The sequence below is a fragment of the Embiotoca jacksoni genome, unplaced genomic scaffold (assembly GCF_022577435.1).
Source record: "Embiotoca jacksoni isolate LCO1_2020_lvr unplaced genomic scaffold, fEmbJac1.0.p SCAF_9, whole genome shotgun sequence".
Lineage (NCBI taxonomy): Eukaryota > Metazoa > Chordata > Actinopteri > Embiotocidae > Embiotoca > Embiotoca jacksoni.
In genome coordinates, this window is record NW_027185447.1 from 17,996,651 (window position 1) to 18,016,428 (window position 19,778).

A 19,778-nucleotide genomic window follows, 5' to 3' on the forward strand; every position below is an offset into this window, starting at 1 on the left:
TTAACTGGTGAATAAAAAGGTTAAGTTAGAAATCCAGGATGTAGACAAACATATTTATCAAGACAAGACTTGTCAACTTAAGTGGACTCATTACAAGATGTGAACTCCTGTTAAGCCTCAAAAACAAAAATTTCAGGTTAGTTTGCAAAAAAAACATTAAAAAAAAATGTCTTTGGACTAATAACACAAAAATCAATCTCTCAAAATGATGCGGAAAGAGTGGAGAATAAATAAGCAGTTCATGGCCCCAAAGCATTCTCATCTGTCAAACATGAATGAGGTTGTGTTACAGCGTGGGCATGTTTGGCTGCCAATGAAACTGGAACACCGGCATTTGCTGATGATTTCACTGCTGACAGATGCAGCAGGATAAATGCCGAATTATATAGGAGCAGTCTGTGTGCCCAGATTCAGCCAAACATACCATCATTCAACAGGGCAGGGATCCTCAGCAAACAACCAAAGCAACCAAAGAGCTTTTCAGGGTAAAGAAAGCACAATAAGACATTCTGCAGCATGCATTGGTAAGTAACTAAAGGAAGATGCAAACACAAAGACTTCAAACACCTTTCATGTGTTGAGTTTTCCCTCATTCATTTTGTTTTAAAATTTGACATATGTCCCAAATTGAAACCACCATAACAGAACAGAAACCCACACAAATAAACATTACCAATGACGGGTTTCCCCTATGAAATATCTGATCGTGCAACTACAATGGAGAAGTATGACACAACCTCAAAGTGTTTCTCAATTTGTCTCTGCTTCACGTTGTTCCTACATCACCACCATGAGGACCTCAAGGATATCTGTGTGCTTCTTTGAAGGTAAAATACTAGACCACATAGCTCTGGAATAGCAGACTAACCTGGAAAGATGAATTCATCTGAGTAACATGTGAAATGTTTTTTTTTTGTTGCATTTTGCAGCTCCAGTTCTCTGTCTGTTGTGGCTAACTAAGCACACAGTGGACTCAGTTCAGCTGGCGGCTCCCCGGACGGTAACGGCAGCGTCCGGCGGATCCGTGACGGTCCCTTGTCAGTACGATCTCCAGTTCAAAGAAAACACAAAGTACTGGTGCAAAGGAATGGTATACGAGCTGTGTACGATAGTGGTGAAAACACCGAGGGCTCGACCTCATGACAGAAGCTCCATCGTTGAGGATAAAGAAGCAAGGGTCTTTACTGTAACTATGACTTCGCTCGGAGAAAGTGATGAAGATTGGTACTGGTGTGTCATCGCCAGACCTGGAAGGAACATCTACGCTCGTGTCAGGCTCATCATATCTCATGCAGGTATACTTTAGCTGCTCAGATTTGTTTTGTTTTGTTTTGTTTTTTGTCATATATACTGCAGTGCTGCTGCTGCTGCTTCCTCATATTCGTGCTTTAATAGTAGCCAACTGACTTATTACTACCTAGAAAAATCCATTACAAACCGAGAAAGACAAGCTCAAATAGCTGACTCTGGACCTGATTATAGGCTTAATTAGACTAAAATCATGGTGTTTGCTTTAGAATCATGTTTGTTGTTTCACTCGCATTGTCAATACAATAAAACTGTACTTTCTTTAAGTTAGAATAGTTTCTGGTTGTTTCTAATGAGCTCTACCTTCACATTAACAAATTAGCAACATCTGATATTTGAAATCTGATGACAGTTGTGGGGTTTGTTTAGGTTTCCAGACCACAGTAAAATATCTGAGTTGTCAATGAGTAGAGAGTTTCCTTTTTTCATAGAACTGTATCTTTGTTTTATTATTTTAGATTAGAGAAATACATTTTTAGCTGATAGTGTTTGTTTTCAAGTGTTGTCTTGATTTGTTTTAATGTAGTGTGATGATCCCAAACATAATTTTCTAAAACTTTACCTGGTCTCACATATTAAAAAAAAAAAAAAAAAGACATTCATTATATTCACTTTTGAAGGCTACTGTTATATTAAAGATGTTAGCTGATGTTATTTCTCATATTTAAATTTTTCCTCTGTACATCCAAAATACTTAAAGCTTAAAAACATGCATTATTTCTCCTGGATCATTTCTTGGCAGTGTGTAAAACCATCTGAAAAAAGCACCTGCACTCTAAAATAAATATATTTCAATTAAAAGCCCTCAAACTCAACAAATGCATATGCTATCCCTCAATATAACTGCTTTATATAACTATTGTTAGTTTTATTCTAGGTGTCATTCATTGATTTTTTTTTTGATTTTTTTTTTAATGCAAAGTGCTCTTTTCCACAGTAGCAACTCCAACCATGACCGTAACACAACTGGAACAAGATGAAATAAGGTGAGAACAATCTGAGGATAATATACTGTTCCATATTCTTATTAAGTGATGCATTAATAAAACATCAGCAACATTAAATATGGTTGAATGAGTTAGCATATGAATAATTATTGGACATGTAACTGATTGCATATTCATTTTTTCGGTTTGTTTTATCTAGTTGGTGGGCGATTGTGCGCTGGATCCTCTTTATTCTAATGTTGTTGTGTTTGGCATCAACACATATCGCTGTGTGGAAGATAAAGGCTGCAGAGAAAGTATGACCACAACAGTTTCACCATTAAAACTCAACGTCACCATTTTAGACTGTGGGTAAATTATAAACACACTCCTTCTGAGGCTAGGAAACTGTTCATTCAGTGTGCGAGCTGAGCTGAAAATAAACCAAGTGAAAAAGTAGCTTTTAGACTCTATTTTTTTCTCTCAGTATTTCAATGATTAAAACCTCATTAATTTCAGTGCCAGCGCCTAAGATAACTTTAGGCCCAACTTTTGAATATCCAATCAGCTTAAAAATTAGCACCCCTGGAGAAGTGAGGCTCTTGGCTTTCATTGAATTTATTTGCATATCTCATACAAACGGTCATGGTTGTTATTTTGTTTTGTAATTAAACCTGAATTTCTAGTGTTTTTCACAAAAAACTTTTAATTCTGGACTCCAATGATCTAAAAACTATGCACCTTTATATATAAATGAAGATTATTATTATTATTATTATTATTACTATTGTGAAGAGCTGCTTTTAAAAGAAGTTGTGTCCCTCCATATTCTACTCTACTATATTTTGCTTACTCTGAGGAAGGATCACAGACCTAGTATCTTCACATTAACTCGCTTCTGCTTCCGCTTTTTGCTCTGAATAACATGGGAGTGTCTCAAAGGATACCGCAGCTGAGATAGAAAGTTTCTATCCAAGGAATATTATGTAAATTGGTGACTTCCAGTCTCAATTCAAGCTAAATTACACTGAAATTCCTCAGACAATGTTACATATTATATTTCCTAAGAGAGCCACAGACGACGTGTGGTTCTTGTCAGTGAGATTTCATAACCCTGGTGGGTGTTGCTGCAAGAGCTTACACAATTGTGTCTACCAGTCGTTGCTTTCAGGAACTTGAAAACAAAGCCAAACGACAGCATTTACTGTATCATCAGTTTATTCATACACCTGTTCAATCTAATGTAACAACCCTGCATTTCTTATTTTATTTCTGTGAAGCATATAATGTTTGCTTTTCGGGTATCGCAGGTACTGCCTACTCACGGCGTAGTTTGTATTGTATTTTATTGCATGATAGGTTATGTTTGACATTCTGTCCCTCCTGTATGTAAATGAGAGTACAGAAGACACCATTAAGGGCTTTTTCTCATCAAACATTTTGACTTGACTTGTCAGTGTTAGAATCAAATGTGTTGCACATAAAACAACTAAGTGTCCAGTTAGCCTTGAAATCGAAGCAGCTAAATGGTATTCAACCATTATACATGGTAATATTTACATCTGTGCATTTCTAGCAGTGAAGAAAGGATGTACTAAAATGCAGCTGCATCTTCAAAACATGACAACTGAACACAGAAACAAACAAAGTTTCAAAATCCACATTTCTTTTTCTGTGTAAAATGCACTATAAAGTTCAGGACCAGTACGTCTTCAGGGAGACACAACAAGATTCAATCTACATGTGGGCATTTAAGTAACGCTTTAAGACAGACCAAACAAAAGCGAACATATCCTTTATTTTTGGCAACATGTTCTCGAACAAATCTAAATCTCTGGCTCTTCTTCTTATTTACGTATAAAAGGCGTCTGTTACCTGCAGACGTTCAGCGCTCGGGTCCGGGAGAAGGATGCAAGGTGAGCGAGAGGAATTTAGGAGGTGACATCATTTCTGCTGCATGAACCTCTTGCAAAAAAAAAAAAAAAAAAGTTGTGCGAAGACAGCCAACACAAAACAGAATGAGCTTTCAAAATAAAAAAAAAATAAAAAAAACCACAAGAAGGAAACATTTGAAGTATTTCCCATTTAGGATACATATATTAAAAAAACAAAAAAAACACAAGAAGGAAACATTTGAAGTATTTCCCATATAGGATATATATAAAAAAAAAAAAATTAAAAAATAAAAAAAAAACACAAGAAGGAAACATTTGAAGTATTTCCCATATGGGATATATATAAAAAAACAAAAACAAAAAACAAAAAAAAAAACAGCACACGAGGAAATACCCGAAACATGAAACTGTACATTTGAGTTTGATTTTCCATATCTCGATTTGGGATATTGTACAATATTTGGGTTTTGTGAAAAAAAAAAGAAAAAAAAAAAAAAAGAAGACGTCTTTTATTTTGAAAAACCCTTTCCGGTGATCGTCCCGTGCAGCTTGACGGTCGCAGCGGATATTCGGGACTCCGCTCCTCGCCGCCGGACCGAGTCGCTGCTCGCTGGTGCCAACGCCCGGCGTTAACGTTAGCTAAGCAGAGACACGGAGGGATACCGGTACGTAGCTCCCAACATTTTCTGACCCCCCCAAAAAAAAACAACAATCATAGTTCAAACGCTGGTTTCTGGATTATTATTATTATTATTATTTTTATTTTATTTTAAGTGACGGAAACTGAACGCATGTGTTAGTTTAGAAGCTAACGTTAGCCGGCTGCACCCGGCTAACTAGTTAGCCTTGTGTGGAGATCGCTAGCACCGCATTAAAAGCACGGCTTCCGCTAAACGACACACAAACACGTTGTTGTTGTTGGTTTTTTTTTGTTTTTTTTTCATGGCTGTTCGTTGAAGTGAAACGCCTCATTTTAGCAAACGCTAAAACGACGTATCGATCGGGGGGGGGGGGGGGGGGTGGTGGCGGGGGATTAAAGGCGAATAAAGCAAAACGCGAGTTGCGTTGTCTTTAGCCTGCGTTAGCCTCCCCGCACAGTCCCGGTGGCGATAACGGGGTGTGACACTAAAACTAGTTCACGTCTCCTCCTCCTCCTCCTCCTCCTCCTCCTCTTCCTCCCCCCCCCACAATGATGTCATTGATCAAAGCACTAACACTGTTTTTTTTTTTTTGTTTTTTTTTCCCGGATCCTAATGCGTGTGGTACGACTCTGGAATATGAAATGGCCTTTAACCTCGGTGAGTTGTCGCTTCTCCCTCCTCTTCCTCCTCCTCTTCCTTCCTCCTCCTCCTCTTCCTCCTCCTGCAGCTTCACGTGAAATTGGCATCGGAAAGCACAAGAGATGCAGACCATCAAGTGTGTCGTGGTGGGGGACGGAGCGGTGGGGAAAACCTGCCTACTCATCTCATACACCACCAACAAATTCCCCTCTGAATATGTACCAACAGTAAGTGTGCTCCCCCCCCCCCCCCCCCCCCAGGTTCATTCTGTTGATTGCTTGAGAATCTAAATAAATAAATAAATAAATAAAAAGTGACACGCACTCGATTCCTTTCCCTCAGGTGTTTGACAACTATGCAGTAACCGTAATGATCGGGGGCGAACCGTACACCCTCGGCTTATTCGACACAGCAGGTACGTTTATTTGTTTTTTGTTGTTGTTGTTGTTGTTTTTTTTAACTCTTTTCAAATTGATCCCAGCCTCCTGGTAAAATTGACGCGTGCGGTCTCTCTGCAGGTCAGGAGGATTACGACAGGTTACGACCACTAAGCTACCCGCAGACCGACGTCTTCTTAGTCTGTTTCTCGGTCGTTTCGCCTTCCTCGTTCGAGAACGTCAAAGAAAAGGTGAGCGCGCGCGCGTCGGTTTGGTCGGACCCCGTGTCGCTAAAGTGTGGCGAGCGAGGAGCTGGTGTTCGCGGGCCGACCGCCGTGACCGATGTTAACAAAGCAAACAGCGAAGCGGTTTTTTTTTAGGTGACGTTCCGGATCTGTCTCGGACCTGAAGTCAAATCACTAAAAACACGAGAGTTGTTTTGAATATTGACTCTTAAATTTTGGTTTTCTACTCCCTCGCTGCTTCTCTCTTAACTTGTCGGGGATTTTTTTTTTGAAGGCAGTTCTTGCAGAGATTTCCACGTGATAAAATGATCACAGAAATGGTCCAAATAAAAGTAGAAAGGAGTTTTTTTTTTTTTTTAAAGAACAGATAACCATGTAAACAGTTGGATTATAACGTTTGTGTTTCAGTGTTAGATTTGTAAAACAGAACAGGCTTTTTTTTTATTTTTTTTTTTTTATTTTTTTTAGGGTGTTTTATAAATATCTGGATTCTGGATAACTTTGTTAATGGCCCTCTAATTAAAGAACAATCTTTATGTTGGAGTCGTTCCGTGTGACCAGGTTACATAGACTTAAGAGACGGCTGAAATTATGCTATAATGTAATAAACCACTTACATAAACGCGCGTGCTTTTTTTTTTTTAATTATTTTTTTAATCCACTCTTATCTTGCACCTACAATAATCATTGAAACTCTCTATCTGACTTGTGGTGATGAGGCTTTTGTCTGTCTGTGTCCCCGTCCCCCCTCCACAGTGGGTTCCTGAAATAACTCACCACTGTCCCAAGACCCCGTTCCTGTTGGTAGGCACTCAGATCGACCTGCGCGACGACCCCTCCACCGTGGAGAAGTTAGCCAAGAACAAACAGAAGCCGATCACTCCCGAGACGGCAGAAAAGCTGGCTCGGGACCTTAAGGCAGTCAAATATGTCGAGTGCTCAGCCCTAACACAGGTAAGATCTCCCATTTTGAAACGACAACCGACAGCTGGTGTAACCGAGCGCGTGTTTCCTAACAAGGGCGGCAATGCTTGGCTTTGTGTTTTGCTGACGGCATTTGGCTAAAACTTCCATCTAACTCTTGTGTTGTGTACCTGTCTCTCTCCCTTCTTTTCCTCTTTCTGTAGCGGGGACTGAAGAACGTATTTGATGAGGCTATCCTAGCCGCTTTAGAGCCCCCTGAAACTCAGAGAAAGAGAAAATGCTGTTTGTTCTGATGTCTTCTTGCGTCTCGCTTTGCCTCTCGATCGTGTGCTGCTTACTCATTGTAAAGAAACGTCTGTCACTAAAATAACCACCACGCTCTTTTAAACTTTCAAACTTTGTGCCCATTAACTATTTTTTTGTTCCCCCCCCCCCCCTTCCCCTTCTGTTCACGTGTGCTTACTTTTCAACTTGGCCTAATCACAGTTACCCGTGCCGCCTAAGAAGATAGCGTGCCAATCTTTAGTTCTCCTTTCTGTTGTCGGCACCTTGTGCGCAACTCTGTGTAACCGGACATGACTTGAGTCTTGTTTTTGGACGTTCTGTTATCTCGGTATTGAGCTCATCAGTTGTACCCTACAAAAGCATTTCTGCTACATCCTGTCTCAGACAGCGTAACAGTCTTTTTTTTTTTTTTTTTCTACTGCAGCATCAAAATTTTCCATGGGCTTTTGTCTTTACTCGGACAAACTTGATCATGAGGAGAGTCTTGTATAATGTTATTTGAATAAAGGAAAATTTGGATCGCCCCGCTCCACTTCTACTCAGCTTTCTTTTGCATTTAGCCCCCAGAATATGTTCATTTCTTTACTTTGAATAGCCTTGATTTGAATATGAATATTTTGTTTCCACAGAAAGGATTAAAGAATGTGTTTGATGAGGCAATACTGGCTGCCCTGGAGCCTCCTGAACCTAAGAAAAGGCGTAAATGTGTCCTGCTCTAAGTTTCGTCGCAGGCTTCTTCACACCAGTTTTCCAAATCTAGGTTAACGGCACTTGAAGAGGTTTTCTGCACACAAGCACATTCCAGCTTGAGTTTGAGATATCATTAAATATTAGCCTTGTCACAGACTTAACCTAAAAACATATTCAATGTGTCGAACGTGATTTTAAGACTGAGAAATGTTTGAGGCTGTTGGTGATGACTTGATGCCATTGAAATGGTCGTACAAGATGTGAACAATGAATGCTTCAACCATCAGCAAATTGTAAAGGACACTTTGAAGTAATATTTTGGTATGACCGTGTTCTAATAGTTCATTTTCAGATGTGTTTTTCCTAAAGAACTGACTATGAGATGGTGTTTTAATAGAGCTATTGCTTTAAGTATCCTGTCAAAGCTGATAACGGGTTAGTGAAATGCTCAAATTCTGCTTTAAGTAATTCCCTTCACGTTGATCTTTTATACAATATGCTCAACCGTGGCAGAAGAAAACTGCATTTGGTAGACACCACATCATTCTTCCATCACCAGTTGTGCATTTATGTCACCAATAGAAATCCTGCTAACGTCATAAGAGTCAAATATTGAGCCCCCCACACCCCCCCCCCCCCTCCATCCCCCTTTTACATTTATTTAGGTAAGATATATACGAAAGAGTTAAAAGGAGTATTTTACTCGGTTCCAACAACGCCTCCAGGCAGATGTTGCAGCTACAGGATGGAATATGACATTTCTAGGTTATGCTCTGGCGTTCGCTCCAGTATGCCAAAGCAAAATGTGGTAATTTGAATCCTGACAAAGTAGAGACCCACAAGAGTGGACAAACAAGTGGAAAGTGTATGTATTGTACTCCTATTTGAAAGCCATATATCACAACAACAACAACAAAAATAAATCAATCAATTTAAGTAACTACATATAGGGAGTTTGAGCACAACGGTCATTTGTGTTTTGTGACGGATGAGATGGAAAAGGGGGGGGGGGGTGACAACATTTCCCCGATGATGATCAAAAGTTTGAAGCGGCAGATGCACTTGTAACGCCAGGCTTATTAACCGTGTAGTAAACCGAACGGACCTGCCGCCGCACCGGGGCGACACCCAAGAGTTTGACATCCTGTGAAATTTGCTAAATGACTGAACCGGTGATGTTTGCATTTGTCTTTTACTACATCCATGTCTAGATTGTGGGTTTGAATTTGATTTGTAAATATAGTGAGAATAACTCATAACTTATTGACTGAATCAAATATATGCATTCCTGATGATGAGATTTAGAGACGACACTGAAATTAACCAGGAAAATGTTTCTTTGAGTCTTTGATTTTTATTCAATTTGACATCAAAGTTGTGTTGTATCTTGCTTGTAATGAAGCATCACAATAAACCAGTATTATGATTAAATATGACTTCAAATACTACATGTTGTTTTGTCAATTCATGGTTACATAGATAAAAGTTGAAGCTTCTGCACATTTCCACATGATGAAAGGATGAGCAATAGAAAAGAACAGAAGAAAATGCCTGAAAAAAACAAACTTTTCATGACAACTTTATAGCATTGAAACAAATGGCATTACAACATTAGCATTTATAGACAAGAATTGTGATCTCAGATTAACTTTTAAATTTCTTTCCTTGTCCACAGCTCTCAAAAGTCATTCTGGCTTAATTGTGAAGTGTTGCCAGAAATGAGATCACAGCTCCCACTGATGCCTTCATATAACCACAAATAATTTAAGTGAATAATGTCTTGTGTTTTGAATGAGTGAATATGCAGAACTGATATTAAGAGTCGGGTTCAAAGTGGCGGTTCTGCTGAACCGCACCGTGTTCTCCGGGATTGCAAAGGCTCTTTGGTGGAAACTTCATCTCGAATATATGTGCAAGAGGCTCTTTGTGTGTAGATAATTATCCACGAACCTCCTTATGAGTCTGCTGCAGTGAAGGTGATGGGAATACTTTTTTTTCATGGCAGCCTACAAAGGACAATAGTAAAATTCCTCACTGTTTTTTGAGTTATGCCTATCACAGTTATTACATGGTTAACGGTTTGCTAATATTTGAGCTGTACGCAATCGCATCACGTCTTTGCACCCCCCCCTCCCGCACGTGGCGGTAAATTGAAAGAGGCAACGCTGATAAATGTCTTCTTCATAAGGTGTTTGTGTAATATGAACCTCTAATTAGGCTTACACTTGAAAAGCGGCCTAAAATGAACAGAAAAAGACAAACCGTTAATCATAATTATTTGTATGACGAGCGTCATCTAAAATTTCATACTGAGGTCAAATTCAACATCCATTTTGCGTCTTTATTTCCGGCTCATCTTAAATGAATGTTACGACCACAGTGAAATGAAAATAGAAAAGGCGATCGACGATCAGCGTGCTCCAACGTACAGTGGACAATTTTTAAAATCGTATCCGTGCGAACAATATCTTAGTCGCAATTCAGATTAAAATGCAACTTGAAAAGGAAAAAAAAACAAAACGGCATTTGACGATTTATTACAAATAATTTAGTGCAAGTGCGGGCGAAAGGCAGGATGAAAGCGTTGGGCGAATCCCAAAAGGCTATGTGTCCATGGCTGGACATATTTCTACGCAGCTGTCGGTAACGCGAACTCCATACCAGCCGGCCCAGAACTGCGTGTCCTTGCCGCCGTGGATGAAGCGGATGTATCTGACGCCTGGGCCGTAGTTCTGGAACACGTGGACCACCTGAAAAACAAAACATCAGTAATCTGGAGCCGCCTTCGGGGCTTTGCATCTCCACCCACCTTCACTACGCTTCGTGTTTTTTTTTTGGTTTTTTTTTACATACCTGATTCCATTGCTGATCATTCCACTGCTGAAAGTAAATCGTGTCCGGGGTGAACTTCTCAACAACCTCCTTCTTCTGATTCAGCAAATGGACGTAGATTGTATATTCACTGCCACAGTCCCACCGTGGTGAATACCTGACAACACAGACGCACGAGCAGAAGAATAGTCGGCGATTATATTGGCGTGGTTCACCGGGGGAGGGGGGGGGTAAATTACAGGCATAATGTTTTCAGTTTGTTTTGTTTATTCCTTTAATTTGTGAAAAGATTTACAATTGCAGCCGCTTCTCTGAATATGAATCTGGTATGAAAACAAATAGAATTTGACTGCATGTTGTGCGTTGCGCTATGAAAGTAGTGAGTAAGTTTCATTTGAGTAAAACCGGTGTCTCAGTACACAGAGTGGCTGAATGAAGTGCCTTGTATTTATATTGGTCTCAACAGTATATTGATATAAAATAACGTCAAAAGTGTTCACGTAAACTATCAAAGGGAGGACTTCAATTTTCATCAGGGGGTAGATATTTCTGTTGGTGAAATGTATTAAATATATTTTTATAATCTCCGCACGCCATTGTTTTGTGAACAAGAGAATATGGTTTTAACTTCGTGGTGCTCGTGTGTAATAACTGCGTACACCTCTGGATTGTGTTCGTTGCCGATTCAATTTCGTCACCAGCCGAGGAGTTACTTAATGAGCTGTGAAAGTCGGCCGTGCGTTTTCTTCTCACCAATCAGAAACTCTGATGTCTGGCTGGAAGTGATCCATAAATGATGGGTTGTAACCTTCCTTCTTCAAATCAATCAGCTGGGACTTTCTGCACATTCTGCGAACAACGGAGAGGTGCAGTATTTTTACATCATTTGAATGAGTCACGTGAAATAATTGCCAAACATTTTCTGGACCGCTGATGGGAGAGAGCACTCACCCGTAAGAGGTCACAAAGTTTTTCTGGACCGTTTCAAATGGATGCGGCACCAGAACTCCCTCCACTTTCCACTTATCACCACCATTCTCCAAAATCTGCCAACCCCTCATTTTATCTAGAAAAAAAACAAACATTGAGGGTTGTGAGAGATTTTCGAGAGCCGATTTGTTGCTTTAACACCACCCCACTGTTGGCTGAAGTCAGTGCCGTGGCTCTTCACCTTCTCCCCTTGGGTTCTTGAGGAGATTTCTTCTCTTCTTGCACAAGAAGTAAAACAACCTCCAGTCGTCAGGTATTTTAGAAGCAACGCGCAGGTGATACCTCTCTCTTCTACATCTCTCCCTCCATAACGATTCACTGTCAGCCACTTCTTTCCACTGACGGCACACCAACCGACAAACAGAAACCACGTGATGGGGAGGAAGATTGAGGAAGATCTCTTCCACGATATCCAGAGGAACGGGGAAGTACTGGCAAAAAAAACAACAAAAAAAAGGACAATGAATAATCTTTTCTAATCGCTGACTTTGGACCAACGTGGTCATAATCGCGGCGTTTGGACAACGTCAGCATTTTTGTTTTAACATCACACAGACACGAAGAAGTTGTAGGATCAAAAAGCAGCTGTGAAAACCTCATCTCTGAACCAGTTTTGTTTCTACATTGTAGATTTTTTATTTTTTGTGTGTGTATTCCTTTTCATCAGTTTTGAAAGGTTTGTGAGCAGTTTTACCTTCCAGTTACTTGAGGGTGCATGCGTCTCCTCAAAATGTTCAGACTGGATGGATATTAGAAACGGGTAGACTCTAGCTCTTCTGTAACTTTTTTATGTTTGTATTAAAAAAAAAAAAAATCTGCGGTTTAGGTCATGTGGTTCACTTCCACATGAGTGACAGAAGCCCCTCTAAACACGTCAGCTGCTGGCTGGGAAAAGTCCTGTAAGAAAACCCGGAAAGCATGAATAAAACCCACATCAACAGCATGACTTTTCTAAAAAAAAAAAAAAAAATACCAAGAGATTCAAAATGTCCTCATTTAAAGCAGCTTTAATAAGAAACGCTTCGTTTCGTGAGTCCCAGTCAAAAGCACTCACGTCTTCGTTTGACGCTGCTGCGGCTGAAGACGCGCTGCAGGCTGAATCCGAGCTGTTTGTTGAACCCATAGCTTTCGCTTTCCTCTTCATGCCAAGGAAAGCCAATCCTTTTATTATATCGCCTCCTCCTCCTCCTCCTCCTCCTCCTCCCAAAGTAAAGCGAATATGTGTTACGGTAGCTTAAAAAGCTACGACAGCGCCACGTACGTGGCTCCGGTTATTCATGTCCCGACAACACTCAAAAAAACGCGGAAGCGCGGTCGGAGCTGGAAGACGCTTTCGGGTGTATTAAAGTGAGGCTCGTAGCAGACACTGGATTTAACCACCGAAGACCACCGAGCCAACCCCTTAATTTCGAAAGTAAAAGTAGTCCGTCGCTGTTCAACTTCTCCGTGTCCTTAAGACGGCCCGACTCCCACCGGTTTACCCGGGAGGCGCTCGTTTTTAATTCCGAGACACCTCGGGCGGAACTCGGTGGGCGGAGCTCGGCGCTTAAATAACGCAGTAGAGGGGGGGGGGGGGGGTACGCTCGGGAGCAAAATCACGGAGCGCACGACACGACGGACCGCGGATTTCAGACACAGAAAAGCATTTCGATAATACGGTGGCGGGGAAAACACCCGTTTTACACCTAGCTCCGCTTTCCCCTGCGAGCTTCGGTGCGCGCCGGGAACGACACCCCCCCCCCCCCCCTCCTAAAAGCTTCCTTAAAGAAAACTTCCGGTATGTGCTCTCGGCTGTGATCACGCTTGTTCCCATCAAGGCAGATAATGGGGGGGAATCCTGTCTTATTTTAATTAGACTCGCTAATCTTAGTCAGAGTTCAGTTAGGATTCACTGCCCTGTGACCAAGGCAACTTCTACTGCTGAATTAGCCTGCTCCGTGGCGGGCTAACTGTCCAGCTTTAATTTAGCTGTGTCTCGTAGAATCTTCAACTGGTGGAAACAGAATACCGAAAGATGGTTCCGCCAAGTGTATTTTCGTTTTCGCGTGTGTTTTGTCATGGCTTCACGTGTTGACAACAGATATTGTTTAGAATAGGCTTCCGCTATTTAAACAGTGCATTTAAAAATCAGTTACAGACAACTGTGGCATGTTGATTCCTCAACAACCACACATAAGACTGAACAGTATTTCAGTTTGTCTGCAGCAGCTCTGGTTTTAATGGGATGTGGGACATTATTGAATAGTGTTGGTGAGGCAGGTTGTGTGAAGGCAACTGTATGCCGGGGAATTAGAATCATCAATCATCCCTTTCCCTGGTCATCTTGAAACACACATAATCGAGGAGCCGTTTTTATTAAGGTTTAGGTATGGGACAGTTCAAATAAATGTAAACTAGTCTTCAGGTTGACAAGCCTCTGAATTAACTTAATCCTCTTGCCCAGGCTTTACCAGTGGCGTAGGTGTTGTGAACTGTGTCCATGTGTGTATCCAGGATTCCACCTGGACCTGAGGAGGCAGACTCTTTCAATTGGAAATCTTTCCATTCGCAAATCGTGTAGGTATTTGGGGGCTGATACACTGCAGCATCTTTATGTCAGTCAGCAATTCATGTTTTTACAAAATGCTTTACTTTTGAATGCAAGAATTTGAACTGTTTGGATTTCATTTAATTTTCTTGTTTGTATCTTGTTGGTGTATACGTGATTTCTATATTAATGATAATTGCATTTCAGAGAGAAAAAAAACTGCAGTGAGGGAGTTGTATTCAGATCTTTAATTTGTATTTAATTAAACATAGAAGTTTGTATTTTGCTCGTGTAAAAACATTACAAAGGTTACAAAATGCTGTATGAATTTCCAGAGCATACATCGAGCAATACAAAAGACTAAAAACTAGTAACCTAAATGATCTCTAAAATGATCCCAGCACAACACTAATATGTTATCACTCCCACTTTTCATTGAATACAACAAATATCAGAGTCCATTCAAAGAACCGGTTCTGATACGCTGCCTTACTAGTGCTGTATTCCATGATTGATAATGTAGTCTTTAGTCTTAGTTTACATTCAGGCTGTCATTATCACCTCAGATTCAGTCAAATATTTCAAAGTTCATGGTCAAACAGCCAGAGTGAAGAAATTGGACTGATTTTATGATGGCTGATAAGTGGCAAAGAGTCCACAGTATTTATGTCTGAACAATATTATTCCACAGTCAATGTGTATGGTCTCACACAATGTACAAAAAAGTGTAAACATTTTCTTAATATGCAAATAAATGCAGATTTGTAGGGTAAATAAAATACCAGAGAAATTCAGGTAAAAGGCAGAAAGTAGGCAATATATGACTCCTAGAAGGCTACATGTCCGTTATTGCTGGACATATCTCAACACAGCTGTCCGTAAGGCGAATTCCGTACCATCCTTTCCAGAACCGTAAATCCACGCCTCCATGGGTAAAACGAATGAATCTCACTCCTGGTCCATAGTTTTGGAATACGTGGGTCATCTGAAAAATAAATTATCAGTGGGTTTAGAGTTGTCCTCGGGTTTTGTAACTTACTTCTTCTTAACTTCATATCAGAATAAGTGGGCTGTGTTTTGTTTCCATACCTGTCTCCACTCTTCTTTATTGGGGTAAACTGTATCAGGTTTAAACATCTGGAGAATCTGCTTCCTCTCATTCAGCAACTCTACGCAGATGTCATATTTGCTGCCACAGTCTGAACGTCGGGAATACCTGATATACATTCATGGAGACAGCAAAACTTTCAATAATTTCATTTCGGCACAGTAGGTGTTAAAATATTGGTTTAATGTTTGAGATGCCACTCACCACTATATCAAGTAAGTAGACCAGGTTAAAAGCAGGAAATTGGTCTGAAAACTGATGACGTGTGGGCTTTCTGACCAAAAACAATACAAGGAGCTGTGTTGGTTGTTTCAAGTACCAGTTCAACTAATATGATTCAGGAAGTCCAGTTTGAGTGATAGGTCCAGGAGTTATCTGATGCCACAGCACTACACAGTGGTTTATAATGTAGTTTCTTGTTTATTAAAAGTCATCAAAGTGATCATTTTATCTTTGGCTCTGGCTCCATAGACTTACATTCAACTTTCCTCATTAAATACTGATCTAAAAATAGTTTAATAATTAATGGGTCTCAAAGAGCATTGCATTTTATTTAGCTGATGCTTTTATCCAAAGTGACTTGGCAACTTAGGGTTCAGTGTCTTGCTCAAGGATACTTAGGCATGTGGACAGGAGGAGCTGGGGATCAAACCACCAACCTTTCCGATTAGTGTGCAACCCACTCTACCAACTGAGCTACAGCCTCCCCTTCCCAGTTTGTCCGAATATGGTCACTTCTGGACGTTTCAAAACGAGAGTTCACAAATGAATACATGTCGTCACGATAAGTTGCCGTTGGGTCAAAGCCAAGATTGCCTCGTAGATAAAAAGCTTTGCCTTCCGACTCAGCACGTTCTTTCACTAAAATTGTCCGTTACAACCTGCTTTATTGTTGATGCTGCACCAATCTGCCTATCAGTCTCCACTTCCATCCTACCCTCACTCATGAACAACATCATGAGATACTTAAATCACTTCACTTGGGGCAGAAACTTCCTAAAGGGAGAAATCCACCATTTTCCGGCGGAGACCCATGGCCCCAAAGTCCAAATAATCAAGAAAAAGTTAAAGTACGTCATGTATCCTCCTTACCAATCAGATATTCTGATGTCTGGCTGGATGTGATCCATAAATGATGGTTTGTAACCTTCTTTCTCCAAATCAATCAACTGTGACTTAATGCAAAGTCTGTGGGAAACAGAAAGGGGTTTAGCTACTTATGAGCTATACAAGCATACCATATAAAAGCAGTGGCACCTTTCTGGTTCCCTGATGCTGTTGACTCCTCACCCATAAGAGGTCACAAAGTTTGACCGGATTGTCGCATCTGGAAGTGGTATTCTCATTTCATGAACAGCCCACTTATCACCACCATTCCTTAAAATCTCCCAGCCATGCAGTTGATCTACAAAAAAAGAGAAAAGAAAGGATTTTAATTTTTGTTGTGCTTAAGTTTGAGTTAGTTCAGTGGTTTCTCACCTTCTCCTCTCGTATTCGTGAGGAGATTTCTTCTCTTCTTGTTTAAGAAGTAGAACAACCTCCAGTCGTCGGGTATTTTAGAAGCATCGCGCAGGTGATATCTCTCTCTTCTACATCTCTCCCTCCAAAAGGACTGACGGTCAGCCACTTCCTTCCATTGGTGGCACACTAACCGGCAAAGACAAACCACTTGATCGGGAGGAAGTTTCAGGAAGATCTGCTCCAGGATCTTGAAAACAAAGATCACAAAGGACACAAGTAAGATGGAGATCTGGGTAATTATTTTGGTTTTCAAGCTGTAACTAGAGGCAGTGCAACACATAAGATCCCTCTGATACAGGTCAGGAGCTTCAGTTCATCCAACATCAGAATGGAGAAAAAAAACGTGATGAAAGTGACTTTCACTGTGGCAGTATTGTGCTTCTTGGTGCCAAACTAGCTCGTTTTAATATTTCTGAATCTCCTGAATTTGCACACACAGCACTTTGTAGAGTTACAAACGAACAGCGTAGCTTCTTTGGACGGAGACGACTTGCGGATGAGAACGGTCAGAGCAGAGGGATCAGACTGATTCGAACTGACAGAAGGGGTATAACCACTTTTTACAAAACACGATCTGCTTCACTCAGTCAAGAACAGACATCTGAGGCTGCAGTGGGCACAGGATCACCAGAACTGGACATCTGAAGAGTGGAAAAATCGAACCTCGTCTGATGAATCTCCATGTCTGTTGAGGCTGCAGATGGTAGGGTCAGAATTTGGCGTCAATAGTCAGAATCTGTGGACCCCGAGGAGGTGGTGGTGTAACAGTGCGGGCAGAGTTTTCTAGGCACATTTTGGATCCCGTAATACCTACGAATCATTGTTTAAATACCACAGCCCATCTGAGCTGATCTTCCGATCCCTTTCAGCATGATAATGCATCATTACATCATTTGGCGTCCCTACTCACCAGATCTGAAGCCAACCAAACATCATTGGGATGTGGTAGAACAGGATATCTACAGCATGTATGTGCTCATCAGTTCATTAGCATGTAAAATACTAAACAAACATTTTTTTGCAATGCAACTTTACAAACTAATGCAAAGTAAATGTAGAAAGCATAAAAAGAAGCCGGTGACCTGTATGGTTATGGGGGTATATCACTGCCATAAGTCAAGAGCATGCTCTTTTAATTGTTAGGAAAGCGTCTGTCCTGCAGTGTGGATGAATAAAAACTTGAGCCAATCAAAATGTGTGACATGCAGGACAAGGGAGAAATATGTTGTGCGATTCTGTGCTAGGTTGTGTTTACAATAATACAACATATATGTATGCCATATCATTAATTATATATAGGTCGTATTGTCAACTATTAATCCTCAGGGTAGACGAAAGGCTGTGTTTGTGAATGAAGGTGTAGACAACAGGGTGTGGTTGTGAATGAAGGTGTAGACAAAAGGCTGTGTTTGTGAATGAGAGTGAAAGTACTGTGCCAAACCAAAAGGTCACAGGGGGGTCGGCAACCTGTGGGGTCACATACTGTTGTTCTTTGAGGCATAAGCAGGAACAGACGGCTGTCTGGAGGACTCCAGGGGGTGAAGGAAGACAACCACCACCTCCACCAACCAACAAAGGACACATCAATACACATGACTTTTTGGTGTCTGTACTGTAAGAAGACTGGGTCAGGGAAAGTCAGGAGCTCAGACTTCCTGAACTGACACATACTCTGTTGGGGTCAGGGAAACATAGTCTGGACCCCAGAGCTCTGTAAACTGATTATTCTGCTGCTGTTAAATAAATATCTTGAAGCCTGACATCTTCTCCTATTGCCTCATTAAAGAACACGCAGGACTGGGGGCTGACACATATTGGCTTTGTACTAGCAGGAGCCCAAGTCCAACAATGTATATATATAAATAAACAACTTAAGATTACAAGTCCAAATTCCACTAAGTTTTTCTTTGACACTGCCGCCTCTGCTTTCCACAGTCTTCACGGTGTGATAAGGACTTTCCAGAGTTTTAAGCGGGGCTGTCCAGGATGGACCGGGACTGGTCTATAATACGTCTACTTGTGAGAATTAAGATGGTGGACAGTGACTTAGTGATTTGTGTATTTCTACGTGAAGACTAATACATCACGTGAGGGTGTTTTTGATAACGCTAATAGGCAGGACGTATTGCAGCGTATTGTGCCGTTTGCTTGAGACGATGTAAGATACATCATTTGTATACAAAAACAAAAACAAAAACAAAAAAAATGCATGACGAGTAACTGATTAGTTTCTCAAAGTTGCCCAAAACTTACATCTACATTAAGTGGCGCGGCTGATCGGAGCTCCAGCATCGGACTCTGCGTTTGGGCTGTATCGCTGCTCTGACCGTCATCCGTCGTTTTCCTCTTCATGTCAGAAGACAAGACAGTCCGGAAACGGAACCGATAAAGCCCCTCTTTTGCAGCTACAACGTGTTCCTCAAGTGAGTGAGTTAAAACGGGGTTCGGGGTTAAAACAAGACTGACGCGACGCTTCCTCGGTCCAGAGTTGAAAAATGATCTCTTGCTCCAACTCTGGACTGAAACGTAACCGCACGTCACTTTCGGGAAAACACTTTTTTTTAAATTTTTTTTTACTATGTGTCATCTCAGAGAAGAGCGGAAAGGGCGCACACGCTGGACAAAACCAGCACTCTTCTCTTAAACATGAGGCTACAGACAGACAAAAACAACCGGGAAAACACACTGTGAAAGCCTACATTTAGTCTATTAGTATTAAAATTAAATTAAATTAAAAAAAACAAAAAAACAAAACCAAATTAGCCTATATTTCATCATTACTCACAGCTGGAACTTCCCTATCTTCCCATCCTTCCCCATCATCACCACCTCTTCCTGTTTCAGAGGCTGTCATCTGTTTTGCCTTTTTT

At 40.9% G+C, this 19,778-nt stretch overlaps 4 protein-coding genes across 7 annotated transcripts; 2 read left to right on the forward strand and 2 right to left on the reverse strand.

The window, feature by feature from the left end:
• The first annotated feature begins 760 nt into the window (after positions 1-760).
• Positions 761-2,869, forward strand: LOC138192612 (CMRF35-like molecule 1). 2 transcript variants are annotated; one of them, XM_069140121.1, is made up of 4 exons: positions 761-827; positions 930-1,295; positions 2,246-2,294; positions 2,455-2,869. In XM_069140121.1, the coding sequence occupies exons 1-4, from the start codon at positions 791-793 to the stop codon at positions 2,555-2,557; spliced, it is 555 nt and encodes a 184-aa protein (XP_068996222.1). In that variant the 5' UTR covers positions 761-790; the 3' UTR covers positions 2,558-2,869. The 2 variants fall into 2 exon arrangements, with proteins under 2 accessions (XP_068996222.1, XP_068996223.1); XM_069140122.1 differs by having other exon boundaries at positions 2,249-2,294.
• A 1,814-nt stretch (positions 2,870-4,683) lies between these two features.
• On the forward strand, positions 4,684-9,378 carry LOC138192610 (cell division control protein 42 homolog). Of its 2 annotated transcripts, none has more exons than XM_069140120.1 (6): positions 4,684-4,794; positions 5,498-5,636; positions 5,752-5,824; positions 5,928-6,037; positions 6,788-6,985; positions 7,870-9,378. In XM_069140120.1, exons 2-6 carry the CDS (start codon positions 5,532-5,534, stop codon positions 7,957-7,959), a joined length of 576 nt encoding a protein of 191 aa, XP_068996221.1. In that variant the 5' UTR covers positions 4,684-4,794; positions 5,498-5,531; the 3' UTR covers positions 7,960-9,378. The 2 variants fall into 2 exon arrangements, with proteins under 2 accessions (XP_068996221.1, XP_068996220.1); XM_069140119.1 differs by lacking the exon at positions 7,870-9,378 and adding an exon at positions 7,159-7,764.
• A 1,063-nt stretch (positions 9,379-10,441) lies between these two features.
• Positions 10,442-13,348, reverse strand: LOC138192608 (F-box only protein 6-like). Its single transcript, XM_069140116.1, has 6 exons — positions 12,807-13,348; positions 11,934-12,183; positions 11,714-11,828; positions 11,516-11,611; positions 10,784-10,919; positions 10,442-10,680 (listed from the first exon to the last, which is right to left on the reverse strand). Exons 1-6 carry the CDS (start codon positions 12,894-12,896, stop codon positions 10,534-10,536), a joined length of 834 nt encoding a protein of 277 aa, XP_068996217.1. The 5' UTR covers positions 12,897-13,348; the 3' UTR covers positions 10,442-10,533.
• A 1,165-nt stretch (positions 13,349-14,513) lies between these two features.
• On the reverse strand, positions 14,514-19,512 carry LOC138192609 (F-box only protein 44-like). 2 transcript variants are annotated; one of them, XM_069140117.1, is made up of 6 exons: positions 19,162-19,512; positions 16,867-17,095; positions 16,678-16,792; positions 16,480-16,575; positions 15,369-15,495; positions 14,514-15,264 (listed from the first exon to the last, which is right to left on the reverse strand). In XM_069140117.1, exons 1-6 carry the CDS (start codon positions 19,258-19,260, stop codon positions 15,115-15,117), a joined length of 816 nt encoding a protein of 271 aa, XP_068996218.1. In that variant the 5' UTR covers positions 19,261-19,512; the 3' UTR covers positions 14,514-15,114. The 2 variants fall into 2 exon arrangements, with proteins under 2 accessions (XP_068996218.1, XP_068996219.1); XM_069140118.1 differs by lacking the exon at positions 16,480-16,575.
• Between the last annotated feature and the right edge of the window lie 266 nt (positions 19,513-19,778).